The sequence below is a fragment of the Podarcis melisellensis genome, assembly GCF_964234715.1.
Source record: "Podarcis melisellensis genome assembly, chromosome: 8".
Lineage (NCBI taxonomy): Eukaryota > Metazoa > Chordata > Lepidosauria > Squamata > Lacertidae > Podarcis > Podarcis melisellensis.
In genome coordinates, this window is record NC_138540.1 from 86571380 (window position 1) to 86591547 (window position 20168).

The 20168-nt window shown below is 52.8% G+C and overlaps 2 protein-coding genes across 2 annotated transcripts; one reads left to right on the forward strand and one right to left on the reverse strand.

Annotated features, from left to right (window-relative positions):
* Nucleotides 1–831: 831 nt before the first annotated feature.
* ACTMAP (actin maturation protease) lies at nt 832–11988 on the reverse strand. The gene is made up of 6 exons (XM_081922313.1): nt 11722–11988; nt 8579–8647; nt 5766–5890; nt 5279–5408; nt 3153–3223; nt 832–1734 (listed from the first exon to the last, which is right to left on the reverse strand). Exons 1-6 carry the CDS (start codon nt 11898–11900, stop codon nt 1391–1393), a joined length of 918 nt encoding a protein of 305 aa, XP_081778439.1. The 5' UTR covers nt 11901–11988; the 3' UTR covers nt 832–1390.
* A 400-nt stretch (nt 11989–12388) lies between these two features.
* Nucleotides 12389–19034, forward strand: SNRPA (small nuclear ribonucleoprotein polypeptide A). The gene is made up of 7 exons (XM_081922327.1): nt 12389–12509; nt 14161–14262; nt 15652–15824; nt 16605–16781; nt 17729–17902; nt 18170–18258; nt 18739–19034. Exons 2-7 carry the CDS (start codon nt 14190–14192, stop codon nt 18896–18898), a joined length of 846 nt encoding a protein of 281 aa, XP_081778453.1. The 5' UTR covers nt 12389–12509; nt 14161–14189; the 3' UTR covers nt 18899–19034.
* The last annotated feature ends 1134 nt before the right edge of the window (nt 19035–20168 follow it).

The following is a 20168-nucleotide window of genomic DNA, read 5'->3' on the forward strand; positions in this document are numbered from 1 at the left end:
TTGGGCAGAGAAGGCCAAGACCTCCTGGGCAAAAAAGAGCTGGCTGGAATGCCTTTCTCCAGGAGAGTGTCTGCCATACTCCCAGGAATGCCAGACAGGACCTTTTTGGTATTCCAAAAAACCGGGGGCTGGGTCACTCTTTAACCTGAGATGCGACACCTTGGGGCGTATGCAAGCTGACCAACTCAGTGTTCTGTGTGCAGCAGCTATGAGGAGGGCAGGCGGCCCCAGGGACCCATGCAGAGGTGCAACAGGCTGCCTCTTTCGTGGGCTCTCACAACCTAGACCACAGCCAGGGAATGAGGAGATGGCCTCCTGGTTTTCAACTCCTCCTCCAGGAGCCAAGGGGCTTGCCAGCTTTAGGTGATGGAGTGAGTTGCTGGGGTGTTCATGTGCTGGGGCAGGAAGAAGAAATAAACTCCGCGCTTGCAGCTGGGTAGAGGTCCAGGCAGTGGGGCATAGTGGTTTGAGTGTCAGGGTAGGACCTGGGAGGCCAGCGTTCAAAAAACCCCTCGGCCATGAGGGGTGGTTGTAAGGATAAAATGGGAAGGAAGCAAACGATGCAGGCCACCTTGAATTTCTAAAAAGTAAAAAGCTGGGGTAAAGGTAAAGGGACCCCTGACCATTAGGTCTAGTCGCAGACGACTCTGGGGTTGCGGCGCTCATCTCACTTTACTGGCTGAAGGAGCCGGCGTACAGCTTCCGGGTCATGTGGCCATCATGATTAAGCCGCTTCTGGCGAACCAGAGCAGCGCACAGAAACACTGTTTACCTTCCTGCTGGGAAGGTATTTACTTGCACTTTGACGTGCTTTCAAACTGCTAGGTTGGCAGGAGCAGGGACCGAGCAACCGGAGCTCACCCCGTTGCGGGGATTTGAACCGCTGACCTTCTGATCGGCAAGTCCTAGGCTCTGTGGTTTAACCCACTGAGCCACCCGCGTCCCAAAAAAGCTGGGTATGAATGCAATAAAAACCCGGCCTGTTCCTGTTTCTTTCCTGGGCAGCTCAGCTGGCAAGGAGAGCTACCCGTTGGTGGACGTGGTATCTCACCTGAGACAAGTCCATTTCACAGAATTTCCGAGTCGGAAAGGGTCCCACGGGTCATCTAGTCCAACCCCCTGCAATGAAGGAATTTGTCCCAGCATCCTCTTTCCAGGCAGGCCAGGTGCCCCTGTGACGCTCCTAAGGCACAAAGGCATGAGCCCTCCCCATGTCTGACCCCTGCAGTTGGGACTCGGAGGGTATACTGCGCCTGCACAAAGAGGCTCCACAGCTATCGTGCCCAATGGCAGTTGCTAAAGGTCCCGTCTGCATCCACAACTTCTTCTGGCTCCTGGTCCGTTTGGTTCTGGTCGGAGCTTTGGAAAGCAGTTCCTCCTTCTGGCCAGCTCAGCGTGGCCGGTAGCCCTCTGGCCCAGCCGGCCGCAGAAGCACAGCCTTCCCACAAAGTCCCTCGCGTACCCCCCCAGCTGGCACGATGTAGACCTTTCCGTCGGCTGCCCGCTTGGGGCTGAAGTCGGTCAGCTGCCCGTTGCTGGCCTCCACCTGGGAGTAGTGCCAGAGCTGGTAACGGCCGCTCTTGCCTTGCTTGGACAGCAAATACGTCTCTGTTGCGGGAGAGTCCAGTGAGAGGGTCGAGGCCACGGCTGGGCTGGCATGGAAGAGGCCCCGGATCTCCTCGTCCTCCTGGCAGGCGGCAAGCTGGACGCTGTCCTCCAGACCCAGCAGAGCTCCTGGGTAGGAGGAGGGGAAAGAGAGAGGTCAATGAAGGTGACCTGGGTGCGATTGCTGGACAGCCCTGGTCCTGAACTGGCAGCCTTTGGCTGGCAGGGAACCAACTTGGGTCTGTTTTGAACTCAAAGTGCCGAAATCCCAAGGGAACAGAAAAGACTATTTATGCATGTGACCACAGCTGCTTGGATGCTATTGGGCCAGAGAGGGAAAGAAGTCCGTACCAGAAAAGAATGTTAAGTTGATGGATTATGCCAAAATGGCAAAAATGACCTGAAGAATCAGAAATCAGGAAGACCAAAATTTCAGTAAGGAGATTTATAATTCATCTTAAATACCATTGTAAACAGCTAAAATCGTTAGTACGATTGGATTAACACTTGTAGTTTAATATTGAATTTTGGACATAATGGAGATGTAAAAGATCTGGATTATCATATAAGGTGCAGGAGGAAATGATTGACAATAGGACCCCCAGAGGGGAGGAGGGAAGTCCAGGAGATTTTCTGGAATCTTGTTTTTATGTTGTATGTTGAATAACTGACTGTATAGCTTTAATCTGAAAAACCAAATAAATTTCAAAAAACAACAACCAAAAAGTATGACCAAAGAGCCCAAAATGGTGTGCATTGTTCTTTCTGCTCCATTAACCCCCAGCAATAACCTTGTGGGGTAGACCAGGCCGAGAGGCTTTGACTGGCCCTCAAAGTCACACCCAGGGAACTTTGTGGGTGGGATTTGAACCCTGGTTTCTCCCAGGGTCCTAGTCCGGCACTTCAAGTACTAAACTGCTCTGGCTTGACCATGGTATGATTTTGCATCTATGCCACAGAATGCCAGGCTGTGCTTGCGTCAGAAAGTGACACACCCCCACTGAAAAAAAATGCAAATGTAAGGAGTGCAAAAGAGAAAAAAGCTGGTTTTGAGCTATGAGCACCGAAGTAATTAGGTAATAATATTGTGGTTATGGTTTGACAGCGCACAGCAGATGGGGAGAAACGACAACTCCATGGGAAAAGGAGTGGGAAGTCAACAACAAAAAGAGAAAAGACGTATTTGTGTTTTGACTGTATACGATAAAAATGTTGAAAATTATAACTGCAAAAAAAGGGTTTTAAGCATTTGCTTCAAAGCAGAATAAGGGTCCCAAGCAGGGGATGGATTGAGAGGTTGCAGGAGAAAGTTGTTGGTGCAGATTGGAGAGTCATATGCCCTGGAAATGAGCTTTGAGCGACTGAGTGCAAGAAGTGGCCTGGGAAGAGGGAGGCCCAAGGCCCACAGCACCAGCCTGGGCACTCCTGCCCCCTCCTGGGCAGCGCCACGCCTTGCCAGCAGAGCCACCTCTCTCCTCTGGAGTCTCGGAGGAGAGGGAGCAGCCAGGCTCCCTGCAAGGAGAGCTGCAGTTAACTGGGGAACATACCTGAGGCAATGGCCCAGTGAGCCTTGTAGCCGTTCCGGAGGCAGGGCTCGTGGTTGGAGTCTTCGTCGTAGCTGTGCTGGGTGTTAAGGTCCGGGTGAAGAGAGTCTTGCTCACATGGGAAGAGCAGAGGGCAAGGAGGGCCGCTTGGGGCACCTGTCTCACCAGAGAAGCCTGGAAGAGGGCCTGGCAGGAGTGCGGCCCCTGGGGAAGCAACCCCATAGGGAAATTCGTTTTGCGAAGCGCCTCCAAAACGGAAAACCCTTTCGTCTAGCGGGTTTTTCATCTTGCGAGGCGTTCGTCTTGCGGGGCACCACTGTACTACACTCTAGTGTCCAGATCAGGGGTCAGCAAACCTTATCAGCAGGGGGCTGGTCTACTGTCCCTCAGAGCTTGTGGGGGGCCGGCCTATATTTTTTTTGGGAGAAATGAACGAATTCCTATGCCCCACAAATAACCCAGAGATGCATTTTAAATAAAAGCGCACATTCTACTCATGTAAAAACACCAGGCAGGCCCCACAAATAACCCAGAGGTGCATTTTAAAGAAAAGGACACATTCTACTCATGTAAAAATACGCTGATTCCCGGACCGTCCATGAGCCAGATTTAGAAGGTGATGGGGCCGGATCCGGCCCCCGGGCCTTAGTTTAGCTACCCATGGTCCAGATCAAGTCAAGGGAAGTCACAGTCCTGCTCTCTTTTGCCTTGTCCAGATCCCACCTGGAGTCCTGTGTCCAGTTCTGAACACCAGTTTAAGGAGTTGACTGACAAGCTGGAAAGTGGGGAGAGGAGGGCGACTGAGATGATTTAAGGATCTGGAAGCCAAGCATTATGACGGGCGCTTGAAGGAGCTGGGTATGTTTAGCCTAGAGAAGAGGAGATTGAGAGGAGATATGGGAGCCATCTTCAGATATCTCAAGGGCTGTCACATTCAGGAGGGAGCAAGCTCGTTTTCTCCTGCTCTGGAGTTAGGACTTGAATCAATAGCTTCAAGTTACAAGAAAGGGGATTCCAACTAAACACCAGGAAGAGCTTTCTGACAGTAAGAGCTGTTTGGATGGATGGTGGCTAATGGATTGAGGTTGAAACCTGACAAGACAGAAGTACTGTTCTTGGAAGACAGGGGGTGGGCAGGTGTGGGGGACTCCCTGGTCCTGAATGGGGTGACTGTGCCCCTGAAGGACCAGGTGTGCAGCCTGGGAGTCATTCTGGGCTCACAGCTGTCCATGGAGGCACAGGTCAATTCTGTGTCCAGGGCAGCTGTTTACCAGCTCCATCTGGTATGCAGGCTAAGACCCTACCTGCCCGCGGACTGTCTTGCCAGAGTGGTGCATGCTCTACTTATCTCCAGCTTCGACTACTGCCATGCGCTCTACATGGGGCTACCTTTGAAGGTGACCCAGAAACTACAACTAATCCAGAATGCGGCAGCTAGACTGGTGACTGGGAGCGGCCGCTGAGACCACATAACACCTGTCTTGAAAGACCTACGTTGGCTCCCAGTACGTTTCCGAGCACAATTCAAAGTGTTGGTATTGATATTTAAAGCCCTAACCGGCCTTGGTCCTGTATACCTGAAGGAGCTTCGCCACCCCCATTGTTCTGCCCGGACACTGAGGTCCAACTCCGAGGGCCTTCTGGCGGTTCCCTCATTGCGAGAAGCAAAGCTACAGGGAACCAGGCAGAGGGCCTTCTTGGTAGTGGCGCCCGCCCTGTGGAACACCCTCCCATCAGATGTCCAAGAGATAAACAACTACCTGACATTCAGAAGACATCTGAAGGCTCAGGGAAGTTTTTAATGTGTGACATCTTAGTGTATTTTTGGTCTTTGTGGAAGCAGCCCAGAGTGGCTGGGGAAACGAAGCCAGATGGGTGGGGTACAAATAATAAATTATTATTATTATTTGACAGTGGAACGGTCTCACTTGAAGGTGGCGGACTTTTCTTCATCAGAGGTTATTAAGCGGCGATCAGATAGGCAAATGTCAGGGATGATTGTACTGCATTGCAGAGGGTTGGACTAGATGACCCTGGGGGTCCCTTCCAACCCTACCAGAAGAAAGCAAACATGAGAAGCACCCATCCCAGCTCCCCATATCCCTCCCCTTTCCCACCAGGAAGGATACGGTATCAACACAGGGAAGCCTTGGCTAAGGTGACGAAGGATCCTTTGGTAGTTTTCTCCCCCCAGGCCTCCAGAGAGCAGCTCCGCCTGGCAGGGGAACACCTCCTCAGCTAGCTTGGACATGTTGGCAGCTGGAGCAAGAAGACCAAAATGGCAAGGGAAGAGTTGGGGGGCTGGGGTTCTTCCAGAGCAGCAACTAGGCAGCCCCCCCTCCCACTCAGTCTCTGCCAGGATCATGCAGGGAGATGACACGGATCCAGTGGCATAGCGTGGGGGGTGCAGGGGGGGCTGGCTGCACCGGGCGCAACATCTGGGGGTTAGCGTTAGGGGGCACAAATCCACGGGGTGGGGGGCGCAAATCCACAGGTTAGGGGGCGCAAATTGCTTGCCTTGCCCCGGGTGCTGACAACCCACGCTACGCCACTGCACGGATCACAAGCCAAAATTTGGGCAGCGGTATCTGCCGTTCCCCCTTCTTGGCGACCCACCTGAGAACATTTCCCCCTGGGCTGTGTAGCCTCTCTCCAAAGCCACCTGAACAATTGTCTCCAGGGAAACAGCCTTGGGGGGAGAGAGCAGCACCCCAGCCATCCACAAGGCCACCAGGCCACACCTGGAGGAGGAAGAGAAGGAAGAAAAGCAGAGAGGTTGGACCGCTGTACGAAAATCTGAGCCCTACTTTTTTTAAAAAAATGCCTTTTGCAATCTGAGAAATGTATACATGCTGAAACTATTACTTAAGAACCTTCCCATTATTTTGTCTCATCTTCTAGTATATAGGGGATTATATGGCATATTTGGTTGGCACTGTAATATGCTTCTATGTTGGGGATTTCCTATCCTCCTTCTGAGGTGGGGAGGTGCAGGCATTTGGGTCTTATTCTTGGGTTTTTTGTGTGCGAGAAGAAAAAGGAGTGAAGTTTTCTCTGCCATCTGCGGAGTTGGGTTTGGGGAATCCAGATTGGGAGGGTTTGGAATAGGTAGGTGAGTTTTGGGAGGGTGATGATTTTGATCATGACTATTTTGCCTGAGAGGGTGAAATTCATGTTGTCCCATCTTTTTAGGTCTTTGTTTTTTTTTGGTGTCTTGTAGTTGTGGAAGTAGGGACGCGGGTGGCGCTGTGGGTAAAACCTCAGTGCCTAGGACTTGCCGATCGTATGGTCGGCGGTTCGAATCCCCGCGGCGGGGTGAGCTCCCGTCTTTCGGTCCCAGCTCCTGCCCACCTAGCAGTCCGAAAGCACCCCTAAGTGCAAGTAGATAAATAGGTACCGCCTTATAGCGGGAAGGTAAACGGCGTTTCCGTGTGCTGCGCTGGTGCTGGCTCGCCAGAGCAGCTTCGTCACGCTGGCCACGTGACCCGGAAGTGTCTCTGGACAGCGCTGGCCCCCGACCTCTTAAGTGAGATGGGCGCACAACCCTAGAGTCGGACACGACTGGCCCGTATGGGCAGGGGTACCTTTACCTTTAGTTGTGGAAGTATAACTTATTGAGGCTTCTGGCTATTTGTACCCCTAGGTATCTGAACTTGGTGTGGCAAAGGTTTATCTTGGTGACATTAGTGAATTCTTTTCGGGTGTGAGGAGGGGTGTTGAAGCACATAGCTTCTGGCTTTGCAAAATTTACCTGCAGGGCCGACACCATTGTACTTAAGAACATATGAAGAGGCCGCTGGATCAGGCCAAGGGGGCTCCATCTAGTCCAGCAACCTCTTCTCACATTGGTCAGCCACATACCCCTTGCGGGGAGACCACAAGAAGGAGCTCAGTACAAGAGCAGTCCCTTCTCCTCCTGCAATTTCCAGCAACTAGTATTCAGAAGAACTGCTGCCTCAGACAGTGGAGGGCAGAGCAGAGCCAACCTGGCTAGGAGCCATCGATAGCCGTGAATTTCCCCAGTTCTCTTTTAAAGCCATCCTAGTTGGGGGCCCTCACTGCCTCCTGTGGGAGGCAGTTCCAAAGTTTAACTGTGTGTTGCATGAAGAAATATTTTCTTTTACCTGACCTGAATCTTCCAACGCTCAACTTCATCGGATGTCCCCAAATTCCAGTGTGATGAGAGAGGGAGAAAAACCATTTCTCTATCCACTTTCTGCCTGCCTGCATTTCATAAACTTCTCTCGTGCTGCCTCCTGCTGGACGTTTTTCCTAAACTGAAAGGTTTATTGCACTTGCTTCTTGTTTTCCTAGCCCTGCCTGTGAAGGTGAGAAGGGGAAGGAGCAAAGCAGTGCCAGAACGCCCCATCCTCTTGGCATCTGTGACTCTCAGGGTCCCTTAAAGGTAAAGGTAAAGGGACCCCTGGATGACTCTGGGGTTGCGGCGCTCATCTTGCTTTATTGGCCGATGGAGCCGGCGTACAGCTTCCGGGTCATGTGGCCAGCAGGACTAAGCCACTTCTGGCGAATCAGAGCAGCGCACGGAAACGTCGTTTACCTTCCCGCTGGAGCGGTACCTATTTATCTACTTGCACTTTGGCGTGCTTTCGAACTGCTAGGTTGGCAGGAGCAGGGACCGAACAATGGGAGCTCACTCCGTCACGGGGATTCGAACCGCCGACCTTCTGATCAGCAAGTCCTGGGTTCTGTGGTTTAACCCACAGGGTCCCTTACAACTCTATAATTCTACAATTCTAAGAACTGGCTCAGTTAGCACTGCCCCCTGGCTGGACCAGGCAAGGACTTGGACGCTTGTGCTAGTTTTTGACCCTGGCAGGAATGTATATTCCCAAGGCATATCGCCTCTTGTGCGGCCACTTAGAATGTGTAAACTTAGCTGCCACAGAAATATGAAAAGACAGACGCCAGCGTAGTTTGAATATTGGTCCTTAGATAGCCTTGGGGTCTGGCAGGCTTCTGGGCTAGTTGTCTCGGGAGACCCATTTTGCACCTGTTTTTGGTTGCTAAACTGGTGTCACCTGGTCCTAGCCTTGCATTTAGATCACCCACCAGCAGGACCTTTGCCCCCAGGACTTGGATGCTTGCTTTCACACAAAGAAAACTGTACTTTCAGTGCAGCGATGAAATATACACAACCCTGAAACATCCCATGTAAAAGCAGAGGGCTGGGACCCAGGTTCAAGCCCCTTCTCCAGTCTGAGAAGCTACAGAGCCCTCTAATTCACAGGGCTATTATGGGGATAAAACACTGTTTTGTGCTCCTTGGAGGAGGGGTAAACTATTAACACAATTCCGGAGTGCATGAAAAGGTATGGAGTGGTTGTGCGGCATAGTTGAAACTCCCACCTCCTCAGCAGGTTGCTACTTCAGTGTTTCCTTTTGCAGTAAAGAATAAATCCCATACTCACTGGGGGCCTTCTTGGATTAAGGAAGACACGGGGCGGTTGAAAAGGAGCCACTTCAAATGCATGCTGAAGCTGGAAAAGAGAGAGAAATAGAAAGAGTCCCTTAAGAGCCACTTAGGGGGCCAGCCCAACATTAGCAGCACTTTCGCCCCCTGCATAATTAACAAGGCTCTCCTCCCCAAACACTTAATAGGAGCAATCTAGGGAAGCTGCCTCTTGGGGGGTGGGGGGTGCTCCATGGCTTACAGGAAATGGAAATGGCAGCAATGCGAAACTGGAGCCCTAATGAGACAAAATGGACCACGTTAAAAGGCAAGCATCCCCTTTCCAAGCCGAGAGAACTTTTTGGAAGTAGAACATTTCAGTGGCACGTTGCAAATGAAACCATCATGGATGCAAGCTCCTAATAAAGCATTAAGAGAAATTGACTCGGGAAATGGTGCAAGGTGCCCCCCCCCCCCCGGAATGTTTTCAGCAGTATTTGCAGTGACACAGAGCTTCTCTTTTGTCCAAGCTGCTCACACCAAATATAGATGCCGCATGTTCAGGCTGATGGTTGCGAAGCCAATCTGCCCTTTTTAAAGCAAAATAGTCATAAAAGTCTGAGCAATGAAGCTTGTAGACATTGTAGACATCACAGCATCTCAATAGTGCCAGGGTTATTAAGTCTATTGGCAATCTTTGCCAAGTGGATTCAGTATGAAGAAGCTTGACTAGATTCTGCGAAATTCTACAATTCCATGATTCTAGAAATCACACAATCCTAAGCTTTTAAGAAAGAATATGGTGCAGTTTGCACTTCTGTATTTTAAACGAAACCAAGGAATGTAGACAGACTGCCTCTGGACCCGGAGGTCCCAAACTCGGCCCTCCAGATGTTTTGGGACTACCAATTCCCATCATCCCTGACCACTTGTCCTGTTAGCTAGGGATGACGGGAGTTGTTGTCCCAAAGCATCTGGAGGGCTGAGTTTGGGGGTGCTTGCATATGAACATAAGAAGAGTCTGGCTGCTGGATCAGGCCAGCATCCTGTTCTGACAGTGGCCAACCAGATGACTCGTTGGAGAAGCCCCCAAGCAGGGCCGGTGCACCAGCCCTGCAGTTTCAGAAGCATTGCTGCCTCCAAAGAGCCATCCACAGACAGCCCTCTCCTCTTCCACGCATGTGTCTTATCTCACGTGAAACCACTGGCATCCAAGACATTTTCACAAGAAACTATTGCATGGGCAGCAAGACTCTGATGATGGTGATAATGATAATGATAATAATACAGTCATACCTCGGCTTACAGACGCTTCAGGTTGCGTTTTTTTGGGTTGTGGACCACTGAAACCTGGAAGTACCGGAACAGGTTACTTCTGGGTTTTGGCGGTCGTGCATGTGCAGAAGCGCTAAATCACGCTTTGTGCATGCACAGAAGTGCAACACAACTTTTGTGGCGATCACACAGGGCCACCGAACATTTGACGGTCTATTGACCCTGTGCCACCACTGTAATTGCTTTCTTCGCTGCCACCAACCCGTTTCTCACGGGTACACAAGGAGTCCAGTCAGTTGTTAACATTAACAAATAATCAAGTTTATTTTTATAGGCATGAACAAGCTTATGGTTACAGTTAAGTTTTCTTGGCAGTTTCTTAATCTTAGTTCCTTAACTGTCCTATTCGTTCCTAACAACTTCAAACTGATTATCCCAACTACAGTGGTGCCTCGCAAGACGAAATTAATTCGTTCCGCAAGTCTTTTCGTCTTGCGAGTTTTTCGTCTTGCGAAGCACGGTTTCCCATAGGAATGCATTAAAAATCAATTAATGCGTTCCTATGGAAACCGCCTTCAGACCAGGTCCGGGGACAGTCTGTCCCCCGACCTCTTCTGAAGGCCGGCGGGGGGCGAAAGTCTTTGCTTCCCCCCCGCCTGCCTTCCTGGGAGAGTGGAGAAACTCAGTGCTGCCTTCCTGCTCTCCCGGGAAGGCAGGCAGGGGGGAGCAAAGACTTTTGCCCCCCGCCGGCCTTCAGAAGAGGTCCTGGACCTCTTCTGAAGGCCGGCGGGGGGCAAAAGTCTTTGCTCCCCCCCGCCTGCCTTCAAAAGCCATCCGGGATAGCGGGAAGCGCTTCCTGCCTTCCTGCTATCCCGGACTGCTTTTAAAATGCTGGCGGTGGGGAGCAAAGCCTTTCGGCCCCCGCCGGCCTTCCTGGACCTCTTCTGAAGGCCGGGGAGGGAAGTCTTTGCTCCCCACCGCTAGCATTTAAAAGAGGTCCCCGGAGATTTCCCTATGGGCTTTCTTCTTGCGAAGCAAGCCCATAGGGAAATTCGTTTTGCGAAGCGCCTCCAAAACGGAAAACCCTTTCGTCTAGTGGGTTTTTCGTCTTGCGAGGCGTTCGTCTTGCGGGGCACCACTGTATCTATCTATCTGACTCCACCTAACAATTCCTCTCACAACACAACTCGACCAACCCACAGACTATTCCTCCCTCCTCCTCCTTCAACCGAATCGCAACCCGCGTGTGCGCAGATGCCGGTTGCGAATGTGCATCCCGCACGGATCACGTTCGAAACCCGAGCGTCCACTGTACCCCTCTCCTCTGACCGTGTGGCAGCTGCCCCTCTCCTTCCTCCGAGACAAGGAGGGAGAACAGCACTCTAGGCAGCACGGCAGAGACGTGAAAAGCGCCCCTCCTGACCCCCACTGGGAGGCAGGGACCCCCAACCCCCCCACAACTGTACCCCACTCCTCTGACTGTGTGGCAGCTGCCCCTCTCCTTCCTCCGAGACAAGAGGAGAGAGCAGCACTCTGGCGCCCCTCCTGACCCCCACTGGGAGGCAGGGACCCCCAACCCCCCCACAACTGTACCCCTCTCCTCTGACCGTGTGGCAGCTGCCCCTCTCCTTCCTCCGAGACAAGGAGGGAGAACAGCACTCTAGGCAGCACGGCAGAGACGTGAAAAGCGCCCCTCCTGACCCCCACTGAGAGACAAGGATCCCCACCCACGACCCCCCACAACTGTACCCCACTCCTCTGACTGTGTGGCAGCTGCCCCTCTCCGAGACAAGGGGAGAGAGCCGCACTCTGGCGCCCCTCCTGACCCCCACTGAGGGGCAGGGACCCCCCACCCACCCACCCACGACCCCCACAGGCGCTCCCCACCTGGCCCTGCGGCGCCTCAGGAGCTCCCGAACACCGTCCTGGTCCCCAGGGTCCACTTGCTCCAGCGCGGCCTTGAGGAGCTGAGCCCCACATAGCCTGGGGGGAGGCGGAGGAGGGGGCGGCGGGGGTGGGGGAGGGGGCAAGGGTGCTGCTGCAGCCCCCTGGGGTGCTCTGGACATGCTTCTGCTTAGCAGGGGCCTGGGGGGCCTTTTGCATCGGGAGGGTCCATGGGTGACCCCAAGGAAAGAGGGGTCACAGGTCAAAGGTCACGCCGGTCTCTGGAGTTGAAATCTGGGCATGAGGCAATGCCAGGGTCGCTCTGCGTGACGCTTATTCTCACCGCCGCATCTTCTCTCGCCCGGCTCGCGTGCTATTACGTCACCAACAGGCGACAACGCAGCCGCAGCCGCTTCTCCGCCCCACAAATGCCCGCATTTTCCTTCAACAAATCAGCGAACAAGGACTCCGGGACCGGGGTGACTGGCATGCCGTCTGGCCCTATCGGCGGACGCGGACGGGGCGCCCAATCAGAACCTTCTGTTTGGAAAGGGGCGGGGGCAGAAGCGAGACCGCCGCGTCGTTAGGGGGCGGGGAAGAGGGAGAAGACGGAGCCCTCAGGCAACCTCTGATTGGGCAGCGCGGCGCTCAAGAGAAGAAACGCAGTTACGCGGTTTGCTGATTGGGGAGTCCGAACTGGGGGGCGTGGCTTGGTTCCGCGCGCCGGGAAGGACGAGGCGTCTTTCTTTCTCCTCATCGGCTGCCGCCTGCGCTGGGCCTGCGTCGAATCGGTGAGGCATCGGGCGTCGGGAGGGCCATCGGGGCGGGAGGTGACGCGGAGCCGGGAATGGCGGGCCGGGCCTTCCTGGCGGCAGCGCGGTTTTTGTCCCGCGGTCGATTTTTCGATGCCGGCAGCGGGCGGAGGCGCCGTAACATCCGGGCATTTCCCCTGCTTCTCGGCACTCGACATCCGGGCATCCGCCGTTGCTCCGCTTGCCTTAACATCCGGGGCTCTCGGCCTCTCTCTGATCTTCTTGGGTCAGTGTGGAACCTCCAGGTCCAGCGGCAGTCTATCTGGATTGCCAAGTTCTTTGGAGCATTTGGCCCCTGGGAGAAGTGGAGGCTGGGCTACAAAATCATCACCACCATTTTATTTGTATGCCGCCTTTCCACAGTTAAAACAATGCTCAAGGCGGCATACAATAGGAAAAGATTTACATAATCACAAATATAGCAAAATAGTCATGAAAAAACTGAATTATGGTGCTGGTGGAGACTCTTGAGAGGCCCATGGACTGCAAGAAGATCAGACATATCCATTGTGAAGGGAATCAGCCCTGAGTGCTCACTGGAAGGACAGATCGTGAAGCTGAGGCTCCAAGACTTTGGCCACCTCATGAGAAGAGAAGACTCCCTGGAAAAGACCCTGATGCTGGGAAAGATGGAGGGCACAAGGAGAAGGGGACGACAGAGGACGAGATGGTGGGACAGTGTTCTCGAAGCTACCAGCATGAGTTTGACCCAACTGCGGGAGGCAGTGGAAGACAGGAGTGCCTGGCGTGCTCTGGTCCAGGGGGTCACGAAGAGGCGGACACGACTAAACAACAATAAAAGTCATAAAAATAAAATACATTAAAAGCTACATAACCAAACTGAACAATTTCCACATTAAAATAAAGACACAAAAAGTTAATACCGGTAATATCAGTTAATATCAGTAACAACAGCAAAAACTTCCAACGAAACTTCTCCCACAGTACCCCAATCCGTGCTGGGCAGCAGCCACAAAAGCAATCCTTATGAGGCTTGTCAGGCCTCACCTGGGCCAGGTGGAGAGAGGCAGGAACAGGGCCCTCAGGCACTCAGCAGGGGAGTCCTCCCTGGGCAGCATGGCCCCCTATGGCATGATCCGCCAGGATGTTCTTAGGCTCTTATCTCCCTCTTTCCTGTTTATTGGAGCCACGCAGCGAACAGTGTTGTAGGGAAAATTTCCCTATAACTGCTGCCTCATCTGGGAGGCAGTGTGGCGTAGTGGTTAAGAGTGGTGCACTCGTAATCTGGTGAACCAGGCTCGCTTCCCTGCTCCTCCACATGCAGCTGCTGGGTGACCTTGGGGCTAGTCACAGTCTCTCAGCCCCACCCACTCACCCCACAGAGTGTTTGTTGTGGGGGAGGAAGGGAAAGGAGAATGTTAGCCACTTTGAGACTCCTTCGGGTAGTGATAAAGTGGGATATCAAATCCAAATTCTTCATCATCTGAACTAGAAAGCTGTTTTGCCTTGCTCAGGAGGGTCTGCATTTATGCTTCCTGAGAAAGAATTCCAGCTTTTGGGAGTGGGGGCAGACTTTGCAGCAGCTGTGTCTACTTTAGCATATGTGTCTATTGTTCAGAAATGTGTCCCATTTCTTCCTGTTCTGACAAGTTTTGTTTTGCCCCTCCAGAGTCTGCTGTTGACGGTGTGGTCGTCGTGATGGCTGTCCCCGAAACGCGGCCCAATCACACCATCTACATTAACAATCTCAACGAGAAAATCAAGAAAGATGGTGAGAGGCTGTTCATTCCTCCTTTGTTTCTTACCGGTTCACATCTCACATACTGTCCCAATTTCCTGAATTTTGCACAAAGAAGGTTGGGGTGCTTTGGCTCCCAACTTTCTTCTGTAGTACTGGGCGTATTTTGAGTGTTGTGAGTGCCCATCACAGTATGTAAATTGGCAGGGTGCAGGTTCCAGTTGTTTGTTTTGCCCATTTTTAATTGCAATTCTGTTTGGACCTTTTGACCACCGCAGCACCTCGGGTGCACTTGTGCTATCTTAGAAGAATTAGCTGTGGGATCCCAGAGTGAGTAATCTCCATAAAAAGGGGAGGGGGAGGGAAGGAAGGGGAATCAAAGATCAGGCTAAGTTCAAGTTGAAAGCCAGGTGGAATAGCTCTGTCTTACAGGCCCTGCGGAAGGAGGTTAAATCCTGCAGGGCCCTGGTCTCATGGGACAGAGCATTCCACCAGGTCAGAGCCATCACTGAAAAGGCCCTGGCCCTGGTGGGGAGATAATCTGACTTCCTTAGGGCCTGGGACTTCTAAACTATGGTTATTAATGGACCTTAAGGTCCTCTGCAGGCCTACCAGGAGAGGCGGTCCTGTATGGTGTCTCTATTGTGCGTTTTCCTCCCTGGCCAACCAAGCGCTCCTCTTTCCACTCCCAGAGGATCCAGTGTGCCAAATCTGATTCTGACATCATTTCCAAGATGAAGGGCACGTTTGTGGAGCGGGACCGCAAGCGAGAGAATGTACAGTGGAGCCTCGGGTTACGTTGCCTCCGGCTTATGTCACCCTTGGCTTGCAACCTGCGCAAACCCGGAAATACCGGAACAATGGTTTGTGCCATTTGCACATGCGCAGAAGTGCTAAATCCTGGGTGTGCAGACGCGATGCTCTGGGTTGCGTCGTTTTCGGGTTGTGGCAGGGCCTCCAGAACAGATCCCCACCGTAACCCAAGGTTCCGCTGTAAAACAAAATAAAGGAATTTCTTTGCTGAATGCCCACTGCTGGTCCCGTGCTGTGCAGGGTTATATAAACCAAGATCAGCGCTTTGAACTTGGCAGTCAGCAGCCAAAGTTGGTGCAGCTGCAGCGGCCGCTTTGAATGAGCCGCACACAGAGGTAGCTGGCCTGAGGCCGGCAAGCTGCATTTGGTTGGCCTCCTGCCGTGCGGCAAAGCCCAGGAAGGACTCCCCTCTGTGTGCCCCCTTCCAAGAGGCACAGGGAGGGCAATTTCTGTGCACCTGCCAGCAGAAGACTCTCCACAGGGAGGCTTGCCTGGCACCAACACTGCCATCCTTCCAGCACCAAGGAAAGACCTTTATATTCTCCAGGATGCTTAGGCAGGTTTCCTGGGGTCAAAGTGTAACTGTGGGTAATCTTCCCCCCTCTTTAGAGCTGAAGAAATCCCTCTATGCCATTTTCTCCCAGTTTGGCCAGATCCTCGACATCCTGGTCTCCCGCAGCCTGAAAATGCGGGGACAGGCCTTTGTCATCTTCAAGGAGATCAGCAGCGCAACCAACGCCTTGCGCTCCATGCAGGGCTTCCCCTTTTACGACAAGCCCATGGTAAGTGGGGGCTGCTTCTGTGGGGTGAGGCCGCCTTCTTTGCTCCTTGGCGAAGGGGGGAAAGCCCACCTAGGTTGAGGCTTTTAAAGTTTTCTTGCAGCCTCCTTCGCGTTTGGAGGTCCTCCTGCATTTTGGGTTCTGGCAGGCCTGGTTATAATAATAATAATAATTTTTTATTTATACCCCACCCTTCCCGTTTCAAAAACCGCGCTCAGGGAGGGCGGCTAACAACAAATTTAAAACACTTAATTGATGCAACAAAAAACAGCATAAAATGCAGTATAAAACATGAATAACGATAAATTCAGAATTCAAAAATCAATTTAGGGGGGAAATCCATCCAACAAACATTAGATGATCACCAGGGATAGCTGGCTAAGTTAGTCCTATTTGGGCCAGCGTGGAGACCAGGGGAGAATTAGCTGTGGAATCCCAGAGCAGGTAATCTTCATAAAAAGGGGAGGGAAGGAAGGGGAATAAAAGATCAGGCTAAGTTCAAGTTGAAAGCCAGGCGGAATAGCTCTGTCTTACAGGCCCTGTAAATCTTGCAGGGCGCTGGTCTCAAGGGACAGAGCATTCCACTAGGTCGGAGCCATCACTGAGAAGGCCCTGGCCCTGGTGGAGGATAATTAACTTCTTTAGGGTCTGGACCTCTACACTATGATTATTCATGGACCTTAAGGTCCTCTGCGGGGCAGACCAAGAGAGGCTGTCCCATATGTTGTCTGCATTGTGCGTTTTCCTCCCTGGCCAACCAAGCGCTCCTCTTTCCACCCCCAGAGGATCCAGTATGCCAAATCCGACTCTGACATCATCGCCAAGATGAAGGGCACGTTTGTGGAGCGGGACCGCAAGCGAGAGAAACGGAAGCCCAAAGGCCAGGAGGTGCCAGCCACTAAGAAGCAGATCCCTGGGGGAGCGGCACCAGTGGCCCCTGCCGTCCAAGGCGCTGTGCCAGTGAGTATCCGGACCCGGGTGCCCACAAGGCGCTCTCCCTCCTTCCCATCTGCTGGGACGGGGAAGTAATATCTGTCTTGCATGATCTCTCTAGATTGTTCCTGTTTCAGTCTACTCCTTGGAGACCCTTTCCCCAGTTGGGCTATCCTACCATGGGGTGATGGGGCTGATAGCAGAGTTTGGGACATTTATCCTTCAGAGAAAGCACAATTTCTGAGTTGGACCTTGGGCCTCTGGGTTATCCCTCCTTCCTGCTGTGATGATGATAATTATCATTATTATTATTAATTATACCCCGCCCATCTGGCTGGGTTTCCCCAGCCACTGGGCAGCTTCCAACAGAATATTCAAATACAATAACCTATTAAACATTAAAAGCTTCCCTAAACAGGGCTGCCTTCAAGTCTGGTAGTTGTTTTTCTCTTTGACATCTGGTGGGAGGGAGTTCCACAGGGCAGGTGCCACTACCGAAAAGGCCTTCTGTCTAGTTCCCTGTAACTTGGCTTCTCGCAGCGAGGGAACCACCAGAAGGCCATCGGCTCTGGACCTCAGCGTCCGGGCAGAATGATGGGGGTGGAGACTCTAACTCAGGTTACATACGCTTCAGGTTACAGACTCCGCTAACCCAGAAATAATACCTCGGGTTAAGAACTTTGCTTCAGGATGAGAACAGAAATCATGCTCCGGTGGCGTGGCAGCAGCAGGAGGCCCCATTAGCTAAAGTGGTCTTCAGGTTAAGACCAGTTTCAGGTTAAGAACGGACCTCCGGAACGAATTAAGTACTTAACCCGAGGTACCACTGTACTGGACCGAGGCCGTTTAGGGCTTGAAAGGTCAGCACCAACGCTTTGAATCCCCTATGCTCCCCCTGTCCTTTTAGTGGGTTGAACCAAGCAGAGTATTTGCAGTTTGTCACACGTGTGTGTTTTCTCTCTCTGCCTCTGTAGGGCATGCCGCCCATGAACCAGGCCCCTCGTATGATGCACCACATCCCAGGCCAGCCGCCCTACATGCCCCCTCCGGGAATGATGCCTCCCCCAGGCATGGCACCTGGCTCCATCCCTCCGGGGGCGATGCCACCGCAACAGATGCTGCCTGGCCAGATGGCTCCAGCCCAGCCGGTGAGTGGGGATGGGGAGAGGACTGCCCAAGGCTGGGTAGGGCGGAACCACAATGCAGAACCCACTTGGTTTGGTGGGTCTGGCACTGATCTGCCTTCAGGCAAGACGGCGGGCCTGTAAAGTTGTGGGTGAGATGGGAGCAGAGTGGGGCATTGGCAAGAAAGGCCTAGCCACGCCTGGGGTGGGCGGCAACCTGCCTCCCCTGTCCTGAGGGCTCAGGGTGTCTTGGGGTTTTCAGCATGCCTGGATCTTTCTGCCTCTTTGCAGCTGTCAGAGAATCCTCCAAATCACATCTTGTTCCTCACCAACTTGCCGGAAGAGACGAACGAATTGATGCTCTCCATGCTTTTCAATCAGTAAGTACCTGGCTGTATTTCTCGCCACTAAGAGGGGCAGATGGAAGTTTCCGATCTGCTGTGCTCTCTGGGGAAGGCAAAGCTGGGACCACCGGGGAAGGCTTGCTCGGTGGTTGTGACAGTTGTGTTGTGGGTCTTTTTCAGTTAACCACACCAGTTGTGTTAAGACAGCTTTAGTTGGTTAAAGCAGCAGCCGCTGGGGAACCCGCAAAAGCTCTGCTGCTGAGCCAGAATTCCTTCCTGCTCACCATGCCCACATATCCCCCCCAAAAAAAAATCCTTTCCCCAGGCTCCTGAGCAACACTTCCAATTCCCATCTGCATCTCGTCATTCCTTCCTCGCCCTCCATCTTTGCCCTTGGACTGCGGTCCGTCCTGGTCTTCCATTTCCATGTTGCCCCCCTTTCTCTCCACTTTGCACCCTCTGGTTCCCGTGTTGGGACAAAGCCTTCAGCTCCTCTCGCTCCCCCCCCTTCTCCAGGTTCCCAGGCTTCAAGGAAGTGCGTCTGGTTCCCGGGCGCCACGACATCGCCTTTGTGGAGTTTGACAACGAGGTTCAGGCTGGAGCCGCCCGTGACGCTCTCCAGGGATTCAAGATCACGCAGAACAACGCCATGAAGATCTCCTTTGCTAAGAAGTGATGCCTCCGCTGTCCCTGGTCAACTCTCCCCCTGCCCTTTCTAGTTAGTGCCTGTGAAATGGTTTGGGGGGCGGGGCTGTTGTTCTGTTCTGTTCTGTTCTGCGAGGTAAGTGGTGTGTGTGTGTGTGTGTGTGTGTGTACGTACATGAGGGTGAGAGGGAGCCCAGCAGCAGAAAAGGGCACCCAAATCTTGCTGTTCCTGAGCCAAGAGACCCGGACAAGCTGCTACTCTTGGGGACTTGGAAGTTGTGTGTGTGTGTGTGTGTGTGTGTGTGTGTGTGTGTGTGTGTGTGTGTGTACACAGGCAGCTAGGGATAGTAGCCGACTCCTTGCAAAAGCATTGTACCCAGGGTCTGACGGCCAGACATTGCACCTGGAGCTTTTCCGTTTTGCAATAAAACAACCACCGGTTTATTTTTCACCTTGGACTTTGGCTCTTATTAACTGGAGACTCCCGGGTCGTCTGCTTTGGAGGGGGCTGCACACCGTATTTCCACACACACTCAGCCTGTGCAAAGAGCGCACTATTACTGGCCTGTCCTCCCAAACGGACCAAAGTTAGTCGCGGAAACATGTCGTGGGCAAGTAGCTACGTGGGTGTTTTAAAACCTACTGGCACATCCTCACCTGTATCTTTGTAGGCATAAGAACACTTCTCCAGCAGTCAGGATGAGGCCACTGTCTTATTTATTGCAATCACATCCCACTTTTTTCTCCGTGGAGCAAAGGTGGCCTATACATCATTCTCCCTCCCTCCACATTCAACCCCCACAACAGCCCTGCAAGGGAGGGTAGTCCGAGAGTGGCCCGAGGTCGTCCAGTGAATTTCCTGGCCAAGTGAGGCATTTGAACCCTGATCTTCCAGGTCATAATCCCACACCCTGACCCAACACACCAGCTTCCTTTTGCTCTTGCCTTGCGAGTGCCAAACAAGCCTCAGGGGTCTCACTCTTTAGCTCCAGGGAGCTGAGGCTGATGGATTTTCGAACTAGGCACTGGAGGAGGCCAAGACGCTGGCGTGAGTTTTGATAGCCAGCTGTGGGCATCCGTGGGAAGATGGGTGCACCCTGGGGTAGGGGGGCTTAATCTTGGGGTTCCCTGTCTACACCAGGCCTGTGGTTCCTCAGCAAGCATGGCCCTGCCTTGCTCTGCATCAAGTGCTCCTTAAGCCCCGGGGGAGAGAACGCATTTTGTTTGGTGGAGTTGGGACAAGTTCAGCAGAAATTCATAGTGAACGGGTTTCCTGCTGAAGTTGGGGGGGGGGTGACGGA

Excerpts from the sequence above, each read along its gene's own strand:
- SNRPA (XM_081922327.1), top strand. The coding sequence starts at position 14,190 with ATGGCTGTCCCCGAAACGCGGCCCAATCACACCATCTACATTAACAAT. Across the intron at positions 14,263-15,651 it reads CGAGAAAATCAAGAAAGATG|AGCTGAAGAAATCCCTCTAT; the intron begins GTGAGAGGCTGT and ends CCCCCTCTTTAG. Across the intron at positions 18,259-18,738 it reads CTCTCCATGCTTTTCAATCA|GTTCCCAGGCTTCAAGGAAG; the intron begins GTAAGTACCTGG and ends CCCCTTCTCCAG.
- ACTMAP (XM_081922313.1), bottom strand. The coding sequence starts at position 11,900 with ATGTCCAGAGCACCCCAGGGGGCTGCAGCAGCACCCTTGCCCCCTCCC. Across the intron at positions 5,891-8,578 it reads TTAATCCAAGAAGGCCCCCA|GTGTGGCCTGGTGGCCTTGT; the intron begins GTGAGTATGGGA and ends TTCCTCCTCCAG. Across the intron at positions 5,409-5,765 it reads CCAGGGGGAAATGTTCTCAG|CTGCCAACATGTCCAAGCTA; the intron begins GTGGGTCGCCAA and ends TTCTTGCTCCAG.